The sequence below is a fragment of the Hesperophylax consimilis genome, chromosome 16 (genome assembly GCF_061612785.1).
Source record: "Hesperophylax consimilis isolate HC1 chromosome 16, BYU_Hcon_1.0, whole genome shotgun sequence".
NCBI lineage: Eukaryota > Metazoa > Arthropoda > Insecta > Trichoptera > Limnephilidae > Hesperophylax > Hesperophylax consimilis.
In genome coordinates this window covers 23,589,792-23,610,885 of record NC_142851.1, presented here as the reverse complement: position 1 = coordinate 23,610,885, position 21,094 = coordinate 23,589,792, and the positions used below count along the sequence as shown (strand labels likewise).

At 31.0% G+C, this 21,094-nt stretch overlaps 1 protein-coding gene across 1 annotated transcript in view; it reads left to right on the top strand.

Moving 5' to 3' along the window:
• The window catches only part of LOC149416907 (neurexin 1-like), a 460,023-nt gene extending 439,653 nt beyond the window's left edge, over positions 1 to 20,370 (top strand). Inside the window, exons 7-8 of the mRNA XM_089641346.1 lie at positions 11,722 to 11,882; positions 20,326 to 20,370. Of these exons, the coding sequence (XP_089497472.1) occupies positions 11,722 to 11,882; positions 20,326 to 20,370 (206 nt within the window). The remainder of the gene's footprint in view (positions 1 to 11,721; positions 11,883 to 20,325) is intronic.
• Positions 20,371 to 21,094: the final 724 nt, after the last annotated feature.

The window sequence follows — 21,094 nt, the reverse complement described above, 5'->3', positions numbered from 1 at the left end:
CTTTATAAATTTGTAGAATTGAATATTTTTTATATATATTGTCTATTGTGGGTACATTGAATATTGAAAAGAGAATCTCAGTAGAAAATTTGGATGGTTTTTTCAATATTACTTTGATTATCAATCTTTGAACTATTTTAAGTGGATTTAATATATTGTTATAAGTTCCTCCCCAGCCAATAATACCATATTGTAATATAGATTGTACAATTGCATAGTACACTCTTTTTAGGTTTTCTAGTCTAAGAATATTTCTAAGTCTTATAAATATATAAATACATTTTCTAATTCTTTTGACAAGTTCACAAATTTGTTTTTTCCATTTAAAATGTTGATCTATATATATACCAAGATATTTAATTTCAGAAGTTAGGCTAAGTATAGAACATTCTTGATTGCAATTAGTTCTGTTACATTTAAGTTGATGTATTATAATTTTTAATTCTGGTATTGATTTAAATTTGTTGATAGAGAATGGGATACATTTTGTTTTTTCAGTATTTAATGAGAGGAGGTTTTTATCGAACCAATTTTTCAGTATATTAATATCAGTATTTGCTAAGTTATTAACATTATTCCAATCTGTACCTTCAATTATTATGACAGTGTCATCAGCATAAGATATTATTTTTCCATTTAATCTTTGATTGAATATGTCATTTACATAAATGATAAACAGTAACGGTCCCAGGACTGTACCTTGAGGTATGCCGAAGTGACTTGTTTTTTGTTGACTAAGAACATCGTTGATTTTTACGACTTGAGGGCGTTTGAAAAGGTAGCTTTTTATCCATTCTATAGCTGTACCACTTAATCCAATGTTTCTTAATTTACTTATAAGTTTGTCGTGTGATATGCTATCAAAAGCTTTTTTAAGATCTATGAAAATTCCAATGCATTTTAATGATTTATCTAATGAATTATGAACAAGACTAGTTAATTTTGCAATTGCATCCTGAGTGCTTCTACCTTCCATAAAACCGAACTGATTTTCATTAATTAATTTATTACATTTTACAAATTGGTTTATCCTTTTTTTAACTATCTTTTCAAAAATTTTTGCTATGTTCGAGATTACTGATATGGGTCGGTAATTGCTAACTTCTTCTGGGTTACCAGATTTAAATATTGGAGTAATGGTAGTTTGTTTGTAGATTGATGGAAACACTCCGCTTTGGAAACTTACATTTATTATGTGTTTTAACGGTTTAGAAATTTGATTTTTAATATTTTTAAAAATATTAACTGTTATTCCATCAAAACCCGGGGCAGAACCTCCTTGCATACCGTTTATAATTGATATTATTTCGTTCTCTGTGGTGACTTGGAATGTTGCTATATTATTGTCAGTATCAATACTACAGTCTGGAAATGTTATATTTGGGTCAGTATGAATGAGATTGGCAAGATTTTCCCCTACATTCGCAAAGAAGGTGTTAAATATGTTTGCAGCTTTTGAGGGATTTTCTTTACAACATGTTTTCATGTTGTCATGAAATATAGTAGCGATGTCGTTATTCTTGTTTTTTTTCTTGTCAATTATTTCATTTATAACTGTCCACACTCTTTTACTATCATTTTCAGCCTGATTCAACTTTTGTTTATAATACTTTTGTTTTGTGTTTTTTATAATATATGAAAGTTTGTTTTTATATGCTTTAAAATGATTTAGTAAATTTTTATTATTTGGTTGTTGAGTAGTTAATTTGTAAAGAGCTTGCTTATGTCGTACAGATACTACTAAACCATGAGTAATCCATGGTTTTATAGGTTTCAAGTTCGACACTTTGGATTTGGTTATTATATTATTATTTGTCGAGTCATTTATGCATTTAGATATTTTTTCTTCAAACATTTTACAACATATATTGACATCATTACATTGTAATAATTTATTCCAATTTTCTGATTCTAATTGGTGTTTTAATGTATCCATATTAAGTACTTTTTTGAGTAATTATTTTGTTTAAATAATGGCAAAGTTGGATTGCTTAATTTATAGTTAAAAATACATGAATAATGATCAGTGATAGATGTATGAATGACAGCTGATTTTATATTTTTGATATCAGGAATATTTGTAAAAATGTGATCTAAGCATGAGGGGCGTTGACCTTTAACATTTCTAGTATAAGAATTTATGCACGATAAATAATTGAGTTCTGCTAACATATTTAGATATGTGTCTTTATCTTTACTAGAATAGTCATTTGCGATATTTAAATTCATATCTCCAACAATAATGGTATTTTTATTTCTAAAATTTAACAAAATATTTTTTAATTCATCTATGAATTGAGGTACTATCGATGTATGCGTGCGATAAATAGCAATAATGTTGTAATATTTATTTACGTCTTTAAATTCTATATTTAATATGTTAACATTACTAACATTAATTATTTCTTTAATATTGAGAACATTATACTGGTTAGAAATAAATAATCCGATACCTGAGTTTTTGTTTATTTTGTTTATTGTCGCATGGTATGTGTAGCCTGGAATAGTGTAATTGATTTCGCCTGCAGAGTGTGTCTCTGTTAAGACAATCAGGCCCGGGAAAAAATTTAATTCTTTTAATGTTATAATTAATTCATCCATATTTCGTTCTAAACTTCTAATATTTATATGAAATAGGGTAAATCCTTTTTCAGTGCAAATTAAGTTAAAATCTTTCATAGATTGACATAAATTTTCTTCAATATACATTTTTTTATCTAATGCGTTACATAAAAAATCATTCATTTTTAAAGTTTTAGATTAGAGTTTAAAGAAATGAAATTTACCGTATTATTCATAGTCGATGCGCTCTCTAGCTAGTTGAAGCATTTTTTGCCGATAGAGACATTTCATGCTATCAACTCTGTGTTCTGTAGAATAATTCATATTAAACCTTTTGTTTTGAACACAGCAATTGTTGCATGTTGGAGGTTGTTCTTTATTTTCACATTTAGACAGAATGTGCTCCTTTGTGCAGTGAGGGCAAATGGGGGGCTGCGTCCTGGCGAGACATCTTTGCGCTGTGTGGCCGAACTTAAGGCAGTGGTAGCATTGAGTAAGCGGGTTACAGTCTTCTATGTATACTCTTTGGAATTTGATGTTTATTTTGTTTTTTTCTAGTAGCGTTTTTCTTAATTTACCGGTTGTTTCAATAATGTAGTTAGTGGTGTCGTTTTCTTTTCCTTCATTGTATTTGTTTTTTAATTCTTTGATAAGCTTGATGTTGTTTTTGTCTTCCAGGGTTAATCCTTCATTTTGTTGTACAATCCCATCTATTATTTCCTCTTCAGTCAATTGGCATTGCAGTCTTTTCAACATTAAACACGGTTTCTTTTTTTTAATTTCTTCGGGCAATATTTCTTTTCCAATTACCTTATTAATTTCTTCGGTTAACTTTTCTGCATCTTCTTTTTTTTGACATGAAATCAGTAATTTTTGCTCTCCGATTTTTTTTACTCCATTTACTCCAACTTTTATTTTAGTTAAATTAATGTTTTTTTGAATTTTTATTTTTATATCTTCGGCCTTCAAGGTGTTTTTAGATGTAATTATGATGGCGTGCTTCTGTTCTGGGATGTGTGCACTTGTATTCACGAAGTTTTTATTGTCACCTAATACATTTGCATATGTCCTTTTGTTATTATTATGAATTTCTTCTAGTTTCTGTGCGTAGTGATGATTGTTTTTAATATTAGTTTCTTGTAATTCTATAATCTTTTTTTGTAGATTTATTAGTTCATGTTGAATTTTTTCTTCCAGTGATATAATGTTCTGTTCCAGTGTTAATTTTATTTTTGAGTCCTTCACTGAAGTGATCTTGTTTATTAAATCTTTAATGTTTTTAATAATTTCTTGAGTTTCCATATTGGATGGAATGGAGCGCCCAGGTGGGCGAGTTATTAATGTAAACTATATTATTTGATTTACTTGTTACAAAATTACGCGACTGTACTCCTTCGATGCGGAGCATCGAAGGAGTACAGTCCTATATTTATAAACAAGTAGGTGTAGGCAAATAAGACCTTCAGACAAAAATATTATAATGAGCGGTGATTAAGTAGATACTTTTGTAAAAAAAACAATTACGTGAAATAAATAAAATTACGATAAAATATGTAATTATTACAATCATTTATTTTTTTTTTATTTGAAGAAATGAGGTAAGTGCATACACAATTGTGTAAATATTATAAGATTTGAATACTACTCTTCCACGGAAGCTCTAGCTCCTATAACAATTTTTTTTATAAACTAACATATTTATGTATACATCATAACTTTTATAAACTAACACATTTATGTATACATCATAACTTTTATAAACTAACACATTTATGAACACATCAAAAACTTTTATAAGCTAACAAATTTACGAATTCATCAAAAACTTCTATAAACTTATAAATATATGTATTTATCTAAAACTTTTATAAAATTACACAACAGAATCAAAGAGTCACTAAGATATCTAAATTGGGTGGTTATTTAAAAAATATATGTAAAATACTTATTTTACTATTAAAATTCTTTCTAATTTCTAAAAATTAGTTTTAAATTTTACCTAGGTATATTTATATTTACCTACTAGAAAAAAAAAAACAAAAAATCTCCGTTTAAATGAGTTTTGCAAAACTAAAAATATATTTGTTGAAAGTTTTAACTTGGGACTTCGATTTTTATGAGAAAATCAGCAAAGCGCGTGTAAAATACTTTCTGATCTGACGACTTTTTAAAGGCAGTCTAATTAGCTTGAACTGCCCCGGGGCTTATTTTACTAATAGCGTTTTCCAACTCCCATCCCACTGTCACTCTCCCTTCCTCATCAGTCATTTGATGTGATGATGATGAATGGTTCCTAGATCTCGGGGAATTATTCCCCGTGCGATGAATTACAAAAAGGGTTCCGAAAACACATCTACAATCATTATTATGACGCGGTTAGTTAGAAGAAATGTTAACTCAAAAATGACAATGAAATAATACTGACCCAGGTAACTAATTAACCAACACGACATTTGACTAGGTACTAAATAGAAAGAGTAGAACTCGACGTAATTCCACATAAATTGGCATTTCATGAACAAATCGAATTTTTTCCTTACACCTTTCAAGGACGTACCTGTCTGTAAAGTGTAAAGATAAGGGAACTATATCGCTACCTGGTTTGGCAGAGTTTTGAGGCGGGTTAAGGTAGTGGCTTTGGAAAAAGATTTATAAGACGAAACATGACAGTTTGATAATAGCCTTGTACGCCGAAACAGCTGTCACAGAAACGAGTTGAATAATTCATAAAATTTCTATTTAAGTTCTGTTATTACATCATCGTGGGCCAGTTGCTTCGCATAATTGAAATAATAACATGCCGTGAATAGAACTTTCACGGAACTAGAAAATTAACTTTTTAATTTAATGAATTGTTCAAATTCTGTGAAACGACTGGTCCTAATACTTGCGAAACTTAGTAATAATATTATTTTATTTTATATACTTTTTTTTAAATTAAAGCAGTTATTTGATTTAAACTCCGTAACAAGAAAAAAATCGTATTCATAATAGGTACTTTTAAAAAAAAAGAAAAACAAACATTCCTGGCTTACGAATAACCTGATAATATTTGAAAATCTCTTACTCCTATCCTGTAAGCAAAAATTTTTGCTCGTGCCGTGATGTAGGACTTGAACTTACGACGCCTGGGTGGGACCCAGAGGCAATGCCAACTCAGCCACTGACCGGTCAAATTCAAATTATGACCGATCAGAACCGCTAAAAAAACGTACGTAGGTAGTTACTCTTCGGATAACCAGGCTCATGCGTTTGATATACCTGATCGTGCATGTCTTTCTTGTAGTTCTCGACTTCATCTTCGCAATGTGATGAAAAATGCTACATGACACGACCTGCCACTCTACATGCAAACAATACCAATTATGATCTAGTACTTTTTTTTTCAATTTAATCGGTAAAGATCATTCTTAAGAGGTTCTTGATTGCTTACCACACTGAGGCATGCTCAGTGATTTCCATAAATTTTTGCATAAATTGGTTGACAATTGACTTCATAAATTGATTGATTGTACTTCGGGAGAGTAGGAAACGAACATATGCTAACATACAGATAAATAACAAATATTTATTAATTATTTAATATTTTTGGCCTCTAGATTCACCACCAAGTCTCACCACAAACTCAAATTATGTGTACTTATTTAACACGTCTTGAATCAGTTAAAAAAAATAATTCTTACACAGAGAAAATTAAAATTGAGATGCTTACCTAACTTATCTCTTATATTGTAAACATGAAACTTATTTCTATAATGTTATGTAAAAAGTTATTTCCAGTGTTATGAATTTATTGTTTTATATTTGTGTTACATTATCTACTTAATATGAACAAATCCTATCAATTTGACTCTCAGTTGGACAGTCAAAGCTTTCTTATTCTATAACTGTATTTTTAGTATCTAATAAATAAATATTACTATTAATTCGGAAGCTTACGATCACAGGGGCTTAACTACAAAAACTGGTGTTTTGAGTTAAGCTTGGTTTCGGTAATGCCTTCATCATGTTTATTAGTGACACGAAGCTCGATCTCGTACATACAGTCGTTTAAGAAATATAGTTAGGCATTTCAGTTTAGCATACAGTTGGGCATATGAGCATGCCAATCTGTATTTAATTTTCTCTCAAACTTATATTTTTATAGATAGGCCCCCTGTCATCCTGAACCTCCGAATTATTAACTAGAATAGTACGTATGAAACTATGTATGTGAATGAGGCAAGGATTGTTTGCCAAGACCGAGTTGTTTGGCGGTCAGGGCGTGTTAGTTAGTTTATTTGAATTCACAAGCACAAACTTTCCGGAGCAAGTGGGACAATGGATCCCCAATGAATTATTAGTTGTTAGACTAAATGAAAAGCAGATGTGGAAACTTAGATCTGAGAGGAAGCAGATATAGATAAAGAGAATGAAGAGATTATCGGTTTATGTCAACATTTCGACTACAAATGATCGTATATCACCAAGGTGATCCTGAGAGCGTCTACCACAGTTACGTTACATATATCCCTGAAATCATTAAAACATTGTATTTATGTGCCTATTATTTACCATAAATAACTGCTCATCAGTTCATTTCCTTCCTCTTAAATTCTCCCTTCACCACAATCGTACATCTTGTCTAGATTTGAGATGGCAATTTGCGCATTTCTCTGAACGCGAACGTGAACGTGTTAACACGGCGCTTGTGTAGCGGGTGTACTAGTACTACTTTACGTGTATAGCAGCCGACGTGTATCCACGACACGGGTAAGCTTAGCTTTTCCGTAACGTTAGCATGTTTGACGCAAATCCAGTTTCCGAAGCGGAAATGTTTTCAAGAATATTCAAGCGTTAACTAAATTTACGATTGGAACTCACATTAGACGTTAAGTATCTCGTAAATTAAGTCTTTAATTATTTTATTTTATTTAGGATGCGAATTAAATGTTTACCTTGTGGCATCGTCCGGTGAAGTTTCCGCTAGTAATATATGTTTTTACAAAAATATGGTAAATGTAGAAGATAAAATGAATACAAAATACAACTTTTTTATAGTGAAAGTGAAAAAATAGTAAATATTTTTTTTAAATACAAGAAGCGTTAATTTAAAGAAATGATTAATATATACATAGATAACGTTTAAACCAGCCATATACGTAAAAATATTAGGTACATGCTTTTATAAAAGAAAGAAAAAAATATCAGTTAGTTTAATTGAAAAATAAAATTATATTAAGATGTTACAATGAATTTTATGTTGATGTTACAATGAAATTCTTAATTATAAACCTTCATAATTTCTTCTTGAATGCATTTAGTAAAAACACATGATGTATTATAATTGAAATTCAAATATTATTTTTTATTGTTATCAAGTTTAATTTATAGAACTCCATTGATATTCAAATTTTCTTTTATATATTCAATAATATAACTAACATTTTATAAAAACTGTTTAGTTATTAACACGTTCTACAGGTAAATTATTATTATGCAGTAGCTGTTTCGCATTCTTAAGGCATTATCAAACTATCAAAAAAAAAACACAAACGAAAACAAATATTGTTATTGTACACGAATTTTTGGTTTTTCATGCAATTTTTTAACGCCTAGATAATCATCAATTTTGTGACGTTAAATTTTAATTACTTAACCTTAAGGTTCAGTTACATTTATTTAAACCTCACAACAATTTACGTTAAAATTTCAACATTCCATGTAATCAAAAATAAACTAAGTCCTCTCAGCTTAGCAAAACATGTTATTCTGAACGAAAAAAATAAATTCCAGCCTGCTGAAAATCACATTTATCTAGAGTAGCTTCGTTTTCCGCACTGTTTCCGCTCTAATCCGCTTTAATCCCGCGGCTTAAGCGCTAATACAAGGATTAATTTGGTGGCGGTGGTGACGCAGGTTAACACATATTATTATTATTTGTGGCTGTAATGCATCTGACATGACGAAAGTCTGCGGTGGCGAATGCATGGCGAAATTGAAACTAATTCGCGTTTAAACTAAAGATTTTATTTTTTTTCACAAACATAGGTAACTTCAGCCTAGTTTTTATTTGTATGGCAAATTTTCGATTCATATTGCTTTATTCGATCGTTCTTATTATACGATGAGATTATTATAGTTTTTAAAATATTTTATGGTAAAATACAACTTGACAAGTATTTGATTATTAGCCTGATAATTAAGTATTTGCAGTCGGCCAAACGAACTAAAGAGTGCTTATTAATATTTTCAGTTCAATTTCTTAAGCGTTTATTTTTGTTGAAATTGAGTCATTACATATTAATAATCGATGAATCATTACAAAACCCCTTTCTTAACAAAACCATATCTTAGAAATAGAAAAATTAAAAAAAAACTTTAGAAACCCGATTAAAAATATTTTTTTAATCAGGTTTCTAAAACTATTTTTGAAAGCATATATTGTGCCTAACAAGTACACTCGTGGGAGATCCCATGCACTTTTTTGTACTTCGAATCGAGGACTTCCCTATATCAAAACACGCCAATCTGCAACGTCTCAATTTTCAATATAAAAGCTCGGCGTAAACATCTATCACGTATATTAAGGTTGTAAATAGTGCGAGCGCAAAACATACAACACGTAGCACTGTTTACGACCTTGAACCTGAGAATTCAAATAAATATCTGAACGTACAAAACACGATAAACTGAATATCGTTTCCCCTGACGGCGTACCTACCACAAGAGAAAATGTTATCATTACTGGAAGCTTCGGTTGCACCATTAAATTATTGTACTAAGTGTCTAAGGTGTCTAAATCGCCATTCAGAATCTGATTTTAAATTGCTTTAAATAGTTAAATAAATAAACATAGGTTTAGTGACCAGATATGTACTTCCAAAAATAATTCTTTCCACCTCCTCCCTTCCTCGGGAGATGTCTTAGATCTCACTCGCTACGGGCAGTTGGGACTTTTTTATGCGAATACTGCACAATAATCCCTACTTCTCCCTACTACCGGAGTCAATGAGACTATGGAATCCCAAATTGGGGTATATTGTGAGGTTGAAGGAGAAGTTAAGGGTATGGGGAAGAGAAAGGTTGGGAAGTACGTAGCTATCTTTTCACCAAACACGGAAAAAGCCGTGAGAGCAAAATCTCGATTCAGAATGTTGATTTTTCACTAGAGCGATACTGATAGTATCTTCCACTCTTGTGCCATATGTTATGAAGTTATACTCTTATAGTCATATATGTACTTCCTAATCTTAATCTGTACTATCCTTTCTTCCCAGATCCATCAATTTCCCAACATTTCCCAAATCAGGAACGTTATAGATCCCATTGGTTTGAGGCAATTGGGAATTAAATGGAACCATCAAAAATTATTTTGATTGCACGCTTTTCAAAAATTATTTGTCTTTTCATGGAATTTTAACCAAGACCATTAAAATCAGAACTGTTTATGAATATGATTATACGAAACTGCCTTGATTTTTACTCCGATTTCGTTTTCAGGCAAAGCAATAAATTTTCTAAAAATACCTACCGAAACCAAAGCAAGTTTGCATAAAGGTATAAACCACGTGGCAATCCGAATAAACTCAGAACTAAGCCATTGTTTTTACTGTTCTAGTACCCTTAGCAAAATTTTATGATAAGCAAGGGATATAAATTCTACGTATTTTTCAAGGCGTTCCAATCACGCAGTTCTTAAATATAATTTTCACTACTCCACCTTTACCACAAGAGCGTAACATTTTATATTGATGATGACGTCAGGTCGTGAGAAAATAAAACCAATTATTTTATACACAAAACCCAACCCGACTAAAAATTCGACATATTAATTTTTTCCAGATTTGTGGAACACGTACATTAATTTTTCCTAACAATACATTCTGTTCATACACCAACACATAGTTTCATGACATTTGTGTACCCTTTTAACCAATCAGTTTTATAACGCCTGGGGCTGGTGTTCTGATACCAATCTTAGTAGTGTAAAAGTAGAAGAGTAGCCTAAAGTAACAACAACAAAACTAAAGTAACACCAATACAAACTACAGTCGAAAAACATGAAGATTAGGAAATCATCAAACACAGTCAACAAAAAATATTCAAAGAATGAAAGATATGTATAAATACTTTCAATACTTTGATACTCGTAATTAAATAAAATTTCAGGAGATGTACCAGTGTACATTGAACGGCATGTGGTAGTTGACTGAGCACAGCGAAGTCCTGTTTCATCTCGACCGATTTGCATTTCGTATTAGTAAAGTAGTTTTTACGTTCTAGTTCCGTTTCAAGATGATGACCATGTTAAAGGTACAGTAAAGATTCTTTTTTTCAAATGTGAAATCGTCGTGTTTATTTGAACATTATCATTCACATTTTTCAACATTACTGCCTGAAGAAAGTTTGAAAAAAATAATTGTTGTCATTGAGATTGTGACGTTTTTTTGGATGAAATGTATAATTCCTTATTTGAAATAAAATAAATATGTTATAAATTATGGTAAAATAAAGTAGGTGGGTATTTATGAACACCCCTACAAATCTTATGATTTCAGGGAAATTTTGGTTTTGATTTATTTAATTAAGGCGATGCACTACGTCGTGTAATATTTTGAATCGAGCCGCTATCAATAACACACCTTACGTAAATGGCGATAAGGCTTAAATTACCGCTTCACACCATCCACCTGTTTTGATTTATGCAAGAAACAAGCATGGCCAAAAAGTCCCTTTTATTTTATTTTGTGGATGTTCGGGCACAAATATTTAAATGTTTTTCGATCATTTTATAAATAACTTAATACGCCACATTATACAATAAAACCATAATCGAAAATGGATTCGTAAATAAGAGATTTTGAACTTTAAAGCAATTTTCATAGGCCTATACATTATTTTTTTCTGGGCTTATAAAAATACTTATCTAAAAAATACTCGATTATTTCAAAGGTTAGGATGTATTCTACTCGCAGTATTTAATTAAAGCATCTGAAACATCTCTAGGCGACCAAATTTTCAAACCAAAAACACATGATTTTAAATTACTGCATCGCCTTAAAGACAATTGTAAAAAACGTACTTTTTTTTATACAAGGTTTATCTGTACTATGCACAGAACTACTAGTGATAATCATATGGCTACTTAACTTAATTTTCGATTTTTCCTTGTTCCAGGTCACGGGCAAGACTACCTGAACCTTGCCGTAAGGGATGGGGGTGTCTCCCTCACGATGGGGCTGTCTAATGGAAAACAGGAGATGCACATCAAACCAGCAAAGGTTCGCTTTGATGACCACCAGTGGCACAAGGTCACGGTGCACAGAAGGATCCAAGAGGTAAAATGAACCTAATTTTATTCAGAGTTTCAGATGGTGCTAGTGTTTCCCAGAATTGTCGGCATTTTAATTTAAAAAAAATAAATCTTTTACTTTTAACCTCTTTTATTTTTTAGACACAACCAACGTGTATCGCAAGCAATGCTCATCGTTGTTTACGAAACATATCAATTTTTAATAATGAAAGTGGTTAAAACTAAGAGTTGATTTGTACCACAAAATAAGTTCGCCGTGTTTGAAAAAGAAAATATTTCTCCAACCAATGTGATATAAGTACCTAAGCTGTCAGGGTATGTAGTTAGGTTTGCTCAGACATCAAAGTTTTGTTATCAAACGTATTACTCTGGCCTTTGAGAGATGAATTGTTTTACCAAACGAGGTGTTCTCAAAGCACTGCATTGCCGAAGGCATGGATCTGGAAAATTTATTTGCTTTGAGAATTCAATGCACCGATTATGCTGTTTTGATAAAATACTATCGAAATGGATATTTAAATATCCAACCATCCTAATGGAAGACCGTCAAAGTAAATGATAGTTTTGAGAAGGGTTAGTTTTTAGACGCTGGGGAACAAACTGAGAGACCCCTTAAATTGTGGTGGTGGAGAAGTATTCAACTATGTCAATAACGTTTCTTAAGACACTTCGAAGATAACTTTAAGAACTAGAACCAGAAGAAGCTCACGGTTACAGGCAAAGTGCAATGCTAGGTAAGCAGAGGATGATCTAAGTAAGCGTTGGACTGATTGTGGTTATGCGTGTGACTCTCCGCCTAGCGTTAAATTGTTAGGAGTGGAGGAGCCTGTATTGCAAGTGCAATTGGATTGGGGATCATCATCTTTAGCAACTCGAAATTCAAGAGATTTGCCAAGAATACATTTGATTGCTGTAACATTCGCAGAGGTCCGATATGAATTTTGCCTTCATATTAACTGCTAAAAAAATATATTTTTAATGACACGACTCACAGAAATTTGTATAACGTTTTTGTATCAATCAAAATAACACAAGAAGTACCATGTGGGCATTTTTTGTGATCGTAATATTTGCCTAATCGAAACTTTAATACTTTCCAACATAAAACTGTGTTTACAAAATTTAAATGGAATGCAGAACTAATATTTCCGGCAAGCGTAAGTGAGACGGGGCGCTGGGAGGTTGAGCTAAATGGAACATTTTTTTTCATTTCAAATTTGTATCGAAGGCATCCCGTGTAATTCTTTACTCTATGATTAACAATAATGGCGCCAGTATTAATTAGCTGTGTGAAAGCCCATTACGAAATTATGATTATCACAATAACCTAAATATGTCCATCCAATAATCCATCTTTTAATTATTAAATATGACAAAAGTATGAGAAAATAAGTGTACTTAACTAACAATATTGACAGAATTGATGGGAGAAAATCCGGCCGAGAAACCACCGTCTACCATATTATCATCAAATCCTGTCAAGCAGGCATTCTAAAGTGAATGCTGTTTCACCAGTGCGGAATAAAACTATAAGCTCAATCCTCGTCCATTCATATTCATAGCCATGTAAGCGTACGTGCAAAGTACACGAGTGTATATTTACAGGAATATTTGAATCTGCATGTACAAAATAATACTCATTTATCTTGTGATGTGTTGAGAAATGTCACCTAAAAATGTTTATTAAAAATGCCAGCCTCGAATACGCCTTGACCTTAAACAACAAAAGATTTGGCTTTAATGGCTGTCGGCAAAACATAAAAAATGTCATCCATGATAAAGCCAGTAAAACTGTCGTGTGTTTTTTAAATTACTAAATTGCCCTTCTTTAGAAGTAATACAGAGTATTAGAACCAATTCTAACTGATATGGCACAGAAACTTTTAAAAACTTGCAAAAAAAATTACAGCTTCGCGTTCAAATGTTATGTATTGTATTAAACAGTATTGCACGATAGTGTTATAAAGCACTAGTGATAACAGAGCCTCTATTATTAAGAAATCTTATAAATTATTTCCTTGCCTAGATTTTAAAATTGTATTATGAAATCTCCACACCTATTTATATCTAGAAATTACGTGTAAGCTCTAAACTATAAACTATTTTTAGCTTGCTTCAACATTTACATTACGTTCTAGGTGCTTTTATTTTAGTTTCTAATGTCCAACGTAGCCAGGTAGCAACTACTAGCAATAAATTTATAATGCTTTAAGTATAATATTAATTTAATTTCAATTAATCAATATATCGAAATTAAAATTTGTCCTCATTTAAATACTAGCAATTAGGTTTTTATTTTAATTCTCTCACGAGATTAAATTTTATCCTTATTCACGAAAAAAATGACTGTCTTTTAATTATTGGCAATAAGAATTTCGTCAAGCGTATTTCAAATTATTTTTTTAATAAAATAATCAACCCTCTCACGAGATTAAATTTTGTCTTCATTTGGGGACAGCTACTAATTTGCTTCTTCGAAGCTACCCTCAATACATGTCAGTATTTTAGTCAATACACGTTCAAAGTTAACCCATCAGGCCTCTGATATATTGACGGTTGCATTTCTTAAGAATGCTGTAAGAGAGTCGGATAATTTGGATGTGTTACCGCTTCAAAATTAAATCCAAATAATGGAATATTTATGAACCTATCCAAAAACTAATAATTGTTTTTGTAAGGTGATACGCCTTCAAATTTTATTATTAGAAAATAATAAGACAAAATTTTTATTTTTCAAAGTTTTGAAATCTTACATAAAAAGTTTTAACACTGAACTAAAATTACTGATAGCAAAAAAAACATATTTTACTATACAAATGTATTAAAACATTACTGCCACCTCGCTTTTTTGCCGTTTCATATAAAAAAAAAATTTAAATTTCACGAGGCTTCGTAAATTTTTCTCAAATTGCGATCGGAACCTTTGGTTTCATAGAGGTATACATTTTAATTATTCTGTAATTAATTTCTATGTTTTAAAGTAAAGCGGTATGTTTTATTTCTAACACTGTTTAGTTTATACTTCTAACTATGACAGTAAAGGTGACACAACGACTTCTATGAGACCTTATTATGAACTGTACCGAAAAACAACAAACTGACTCTATGAATTAAATAAAAAACTGAACAAATTAGCCTGAGGAGCTATAGAACTATAGTTCATCTAGTGACCACTAGATGAATAATTTAACACATTGATTGAATTATTTTGCTATTACTAACCTAGCTAGTTTTAAAGTAGCGCGTCTTGGAGTTATGTTGAGATTGTTGTGAGTATTGTATTTATTTAGTAATAAATAAATCGTTCTTCAAATAATAATTAAACTACCAGTCAGTGGCTGAGATGGCACACTCTCACCAACGCGTTGTGTGTTAAATTCCTCGGCTGGTAAAGTCCTCCATCATGATACAAGTAAAATTTTCCCCTTAGTATGATGATAGTAGAAGATTTTTTTTAATATTTTCAGGATATTAGTAATCTGGATGTTTGTATTTCTTTCCAAAAATTAAATTATTATACTAAATACTTTTTTAAATGTACGAGCTTTTCACCCATTTTTTAAAGCTGTTTTTGATGAAAGTCCTCATTTAAGGATAATAATTTATTTTACAAAAAATTCCACTAACAGAACATTTATTATAGCATAAATATCACACAAGGTTGTATTTTGTTTTTACGTCCTTCATAATTCGTCCTTGAAAGAGTCTGTTACTAAATATTCTCTTGTTTAATAAAATGTATTTTTTTATGTAAATAAAAATGTAGAATCCTGACTCCCGCTATACACGTATCCCCAATCGTAAAAAATCCAGTATCTCGACATAAATATATTATACAGTGCTGATTTTTATTTCTAAGGAAATTTGTTTGGAATTTTGTATATTGGAAAATAAATGATAACTTTTTTTTGTTTTTAATAAAGGCAAATGAGAGAATCGATCCATCACATGGTAATTATTGAAAACAACTATGTGTATTTCCATTTGGGTCTATTTGGCGTGTATTAATCTTCATTAGGCGAACAATCGATACTTTACTGGCTTTTGGAGGGGTGGGTGGGACAGGATTGTGAGGAGGGTACGGGGGGCGCCGCTTAAAATAGGAAACACCGGAAATGAACCCTCATCCTTCCGGTTCCCGCGGTTAAGGCAGGAGCGGGGAATTCAATGGGAAATATCCGATTATAACACGGAGAATTGGTTATATTTCATTATTCAATTAATGGTTATTATTTCAAATTCAGCTATAACAAGCTTAGCGAATTATCAATTATTATTGTACCAGTTGTTTAATACTGATTAATTCTTGAAAATAACTAAATATACTAGTTAGGTTGGGTAATAAAATACAGGGTAAAGATTTGTGTTTGAATAATAACAAAAAAGGTTCAAAAATATTTTAAGTATATAACAAAAGCAAGTACTTAGGCTTTTAACATATTTATAATAACTACACCTTCTCTACACGTAGAATTTAAAATGTAGATATACATGACGACTACTATTTTAAATGTTAATGCTGAACAAACGCTAGTTACGCATTTTTCGCAGGATCAGTTTCGGGCAGTAAAATTACAGATTGATATATAATGTGAATAGAACCTGGGTTGAAAATTCTTTAAAAATTCAGTTTTAATATTAAAACATAATATTAATTTAAAAAAAAAAAACGACCAAAGGAGGTATAGATTTCAGCCATCCTGTGCACAAAATAATTTGTAATAAAACGCAGTAACGCTGAAGTGGTTTTTATTACCAGCTTTCTTCGTAAATTTTATAATAATAAAATAAATGTGTTTTCAAAACTCCTCTCTTGCCATCAGAAATCACCCAAATAACATTAATAGAAACCCAACTAGTAGACTGACTATTCACTGCAAATAATTAATAAAAAAATGTTTTTTAATAAATTCACAAAGATGGTTTCAATAATGAAAATTCTACATTAAATTCTAAAAGCAATAGACCAACTATTCCTGGCTCAGTAACACTATCACATCCTAAAAATTTTATAAATATACTAGTGGGCCCAGACAGACGTCGTCCTGCCACAGACCGCCTTATATGTAGACCGCATTTTACCTCATTTTATGTAGACAACCTTTTATCGGCTGTCGCTGTTGTCGGATATTTTATACATTTGACATACATAGAATAGTAGATATCGTTTTGACGTTTCATTTGATATCGATCATTTCAGAAGATTGTGATTATTGTTCAGTACGAAAGTAAAAATGTGACCGGTACCGTTCTTTACTTTTAAAACTGCCTTGAAGTATATGTCTTTCACAGTGTGACTGATTGCCGTACGAATAAGATCCATAGAAAAAAATTTCGAGATATATTATATTCAAATGTAATAAATAAAATCAAAATTCTTTATTGATAATTGTGATGTTCTATCCTTCAGGATATACAGCCGTGGACTTCTTGCCACAGACTCCCAACACTCCTTGGATGGAAGATACCTCTTTCAGCAATAGATAGGTTACTTGTTATTAACTGGTTTATTTAGAATATCGCGTGTACAATATAACCGCGTTGGTCAACCTTTATCGGTACTCGCTCGATTCGGTCTCCCAGAGGGATTCCAATCAAACCTAACCTAAAACAAAGACGCCCTCTGTCGTCGGAGGCTAAAACTAAGAGCACTGCCATCTGTGTCTGAAAGCCCGAAGCTTTATACACAACAATAATGGATAAAAATTAAATGTTATAAATGAGGTAAATAAAGATTAATTCTTAAGTCTAAAAAATATTGTTGTTTTAAATTATAATACTGAATTTAAATTTAATGTGGTGCGATTAGGTGAACAATATTTTTTGTCAATCCGTTTTTTACCAATTTGAATAGATAAAGCTTACACAACTATAAAATGAATTACGACCCTTTTTTCCTAAAAAAATACTTACCCCAAAAATATATTCAGGGGGGGGAGTTAAAATTTGTGCTTGTGTATATTATTGGATGATAAAGATGAAAAAAATACGTATAATTTTTTTGTAAATGCATATATGTACCATAGCGCCACCTATCGGGTCTATCCTATGTTTCAAGCTAGAACCAACCGTACACATTCACAAAATTTCATTGAAATTGGTTGTGTGGTTTCGCCGATTATCGTGTAAGAACACAGTGACACGTGATTTATATATATTAAAATTGAACTTAAATGGTCTAACAATAAAGCAATTATTAATAGCAGATTAGAAAAAAAAACAAAATAAAAGTAACTTACACTACCTACAACAAACATATTAAAAAAACTTTAACAGTAATATTTCTTAAAGCGTTCTATGATTTATTATAATATATTTTGAAATAATGATAATAGATATACGTAGTGCAATATCTCTTCCTTCTTATTCTCATTCATATTACTTTATATTACTATCTTTACTTGTTATTTTGTATATTTTTTATAAAAAAACTTATATAATCTATCGAAATTATATCTTATTCTGAATAATATTAAATGTTTAAAAAATATATCATTTTACTCTCTATAAAAAGACGAATGTGTTTCTGAATTTATGGTATTACTTATTTATTTTGTATAATTAGATCGGCATCATTGCGTAAATCAAAAAAAAAATCAAACTTTTTAAAAATTATTATTATTTTGAAATAATAGGGTGTCGGTAATTGAAGAGCGTTTTTAGTAGAGGAAATGTGATAAATATTATCATTATAATACTATTATCAAACACAGCTGTGTTTATATCATAAACCGAAGAATTTTTAGTTATTTTAGAAAATCTGTGTATAGTTAAGACTTAATTCTTTACGACATGTCCGAATAAATATGACTGGCCAGTGGCTCAGTTAACATCGCTTTTGGATCCAACCAGGCGTTGTGTGTTGAATTTCTAGGCCAGTTAGGTTCTCCGTCACAACACAAACAACATTTTCCGCTTACTGTGGTGGTAGTAGAAGATTTTGAAATATTTTCAGGTTATTCGTTACCCAGGAATGTTTGCCTTTCTTTAAAAAAATTCCAAGCCCCCCAATTCTTAAGTCACTTTTGATATCGGAAATGAGAACAGAAAAACATCTTGCGGTCGAAGCGTTTAAGAAAGACTCTAAGGAAGATGAAGGTCTGAATACAGTCGGACATCAGAGATTAAGATGAAGACATCTCAGTGTGTCAACAGTAACAGATTATGGTCATCCTGATTCGTGATCATTAGCAATGAGAAATAAAAGCTAAGTTCACCAAAATGCCTTTGGAATTTAAACAAAATAACACGCTCTTTACACAGGTTGGCGGCAATAAATGATAAATAATTGCTTCTTGACGCGTTGGTAGGCTTTCACGATTCATGCACAAAAAACGTGTTTTAATTTTATTTTGCTAAGCGCAGCCGTAAACAAAAACAAAAAAAACAAATCATAAAAATGGTTCGTAAATAGGAAAATTTGCAGTTCAAAACATTGGTTTTCTAACATATTTATAGGACTTTTGCAATATTTTATTCTACACAAATAATAATAAAAAATTGCATAAAATATGAAACAATTATGTTTTCTACGCGTAGTGTTTTATTAAAAGATCAAAACAGTTTATTGACTATCAGTAACAATTATTAAATACTTGATTTTCACGTTTTCTTTCCCACCTTTAATTAAATCTCTAACAGACTCTTTGTATTATTTATAAACTAATGTTTATAAGACAAGGTTTTTTATGCATAGCACAAAGGATAATGAATTATTATAAGCAATAATTAGTCGCCTGTAATATCAAAAATATAAATTTATTATCCTTTGTGCTATGCACAAAAAACCTTGTCTTATAAACATTAGTTTATCATTAAAAAGATAATAATATTTGACAAGTCAAAATATTTCACCAACAAATGTAGATATAATATGTCTCGACACTAGTAGGAAATTTAGCACTAACAAATCCTTTCCTACAAAAAAAATTTAGTTGTTTACAGGTGGAAAAAATATAATAAGCAGTAGTTGTTGATTGAAGTACTAGCACGTATTGAATTATTTGGCGGTTGGAAATAAGCCGACGTGGCTCAGTGGTTCAGAGCGTCTGACCGGACATCAGAAGGCGCGGGTTCAATTCCCGTCAGCGGCATTTATTTTTACTCGGAAGATATTTTCAATTTGTATTGATATTACAGGCGACTAATTATTGCATATAATAATTTATTAGACTTCTTATATGTTAAAATATTAAAGACGGTGCTGTGCCTGACTTTTGAGAACCTGTGAAACTTTTGTGAAATTAAACTTAGTTAGCGGTACATCATTGCATTTATCTCTGCAGCAAACAGTTTTATGACTTCCAATTACTGACAATAATTGACAATCAATTATTTTTTTTGTCTCCTGCCATTGTCCTGTTGGCTATTTGATAATTGGTGTTTTCTTCCAGCCGCGCCCTAAATAAAACCTGTCATTTACAATATACGTGAATGACATAAACTTATTCTGTTTATTTTTGTTGCAGATCTCGACAATCACAAGCTTCTGTAGGGTAAGTAACATTACTTAGTATAATATTATTTACACAATAATTTGAACACGACCCTTACTATCATACACACCCCTATAATAATCTTTATGTAATTTTTATAGAGGTATAAATGTGTTAAGGATGTAATGATTGCAAGGGAGAACTTTATTCAGTTTTCCCAGAGAAGTAAAGCAAAAATGTTTAATATAGGTACACCTGTAAATATAATTGATACGATAAACACTGGAAAACCTGTGCTGTGAGACACCACAAAACAATTAATAGTAAACCAATCTAGCAAAGGCAATCTAAAATTACTATTCGACACAATTGGAAGAAGTGGTGAACGAAAAATTATTTGTAAACGTTATCAATTTTAATAATTCAACATTATCACTTAATAATTATCATTAAAACTTAATTTACTAAGGTCTATTGATACATTCATCGTCTACCGACTTGGTTCATACCTACATAATGTTATTCGTCGTTATTCCTATGTAACACGATAAACACTACCCCATAGACCAAATGTTTAAAATATTTTTATTCCGACACAACTATTTTTCTGACACAAACTAAAATAAATAAAACAATGAATATTGGTAGGCTGCAAAAGTTTTGCCGATAAAGAGAATTCAGGAAACTTTCTTAGAAAATTTGCGGAATTGATATCAAATTGCTTTTGGGGTTGAATTTTTGAACCATTTTTCCCAGTCGTAGATAAATGAACAGATTATCGGACGATTGTATTTGATTTCAT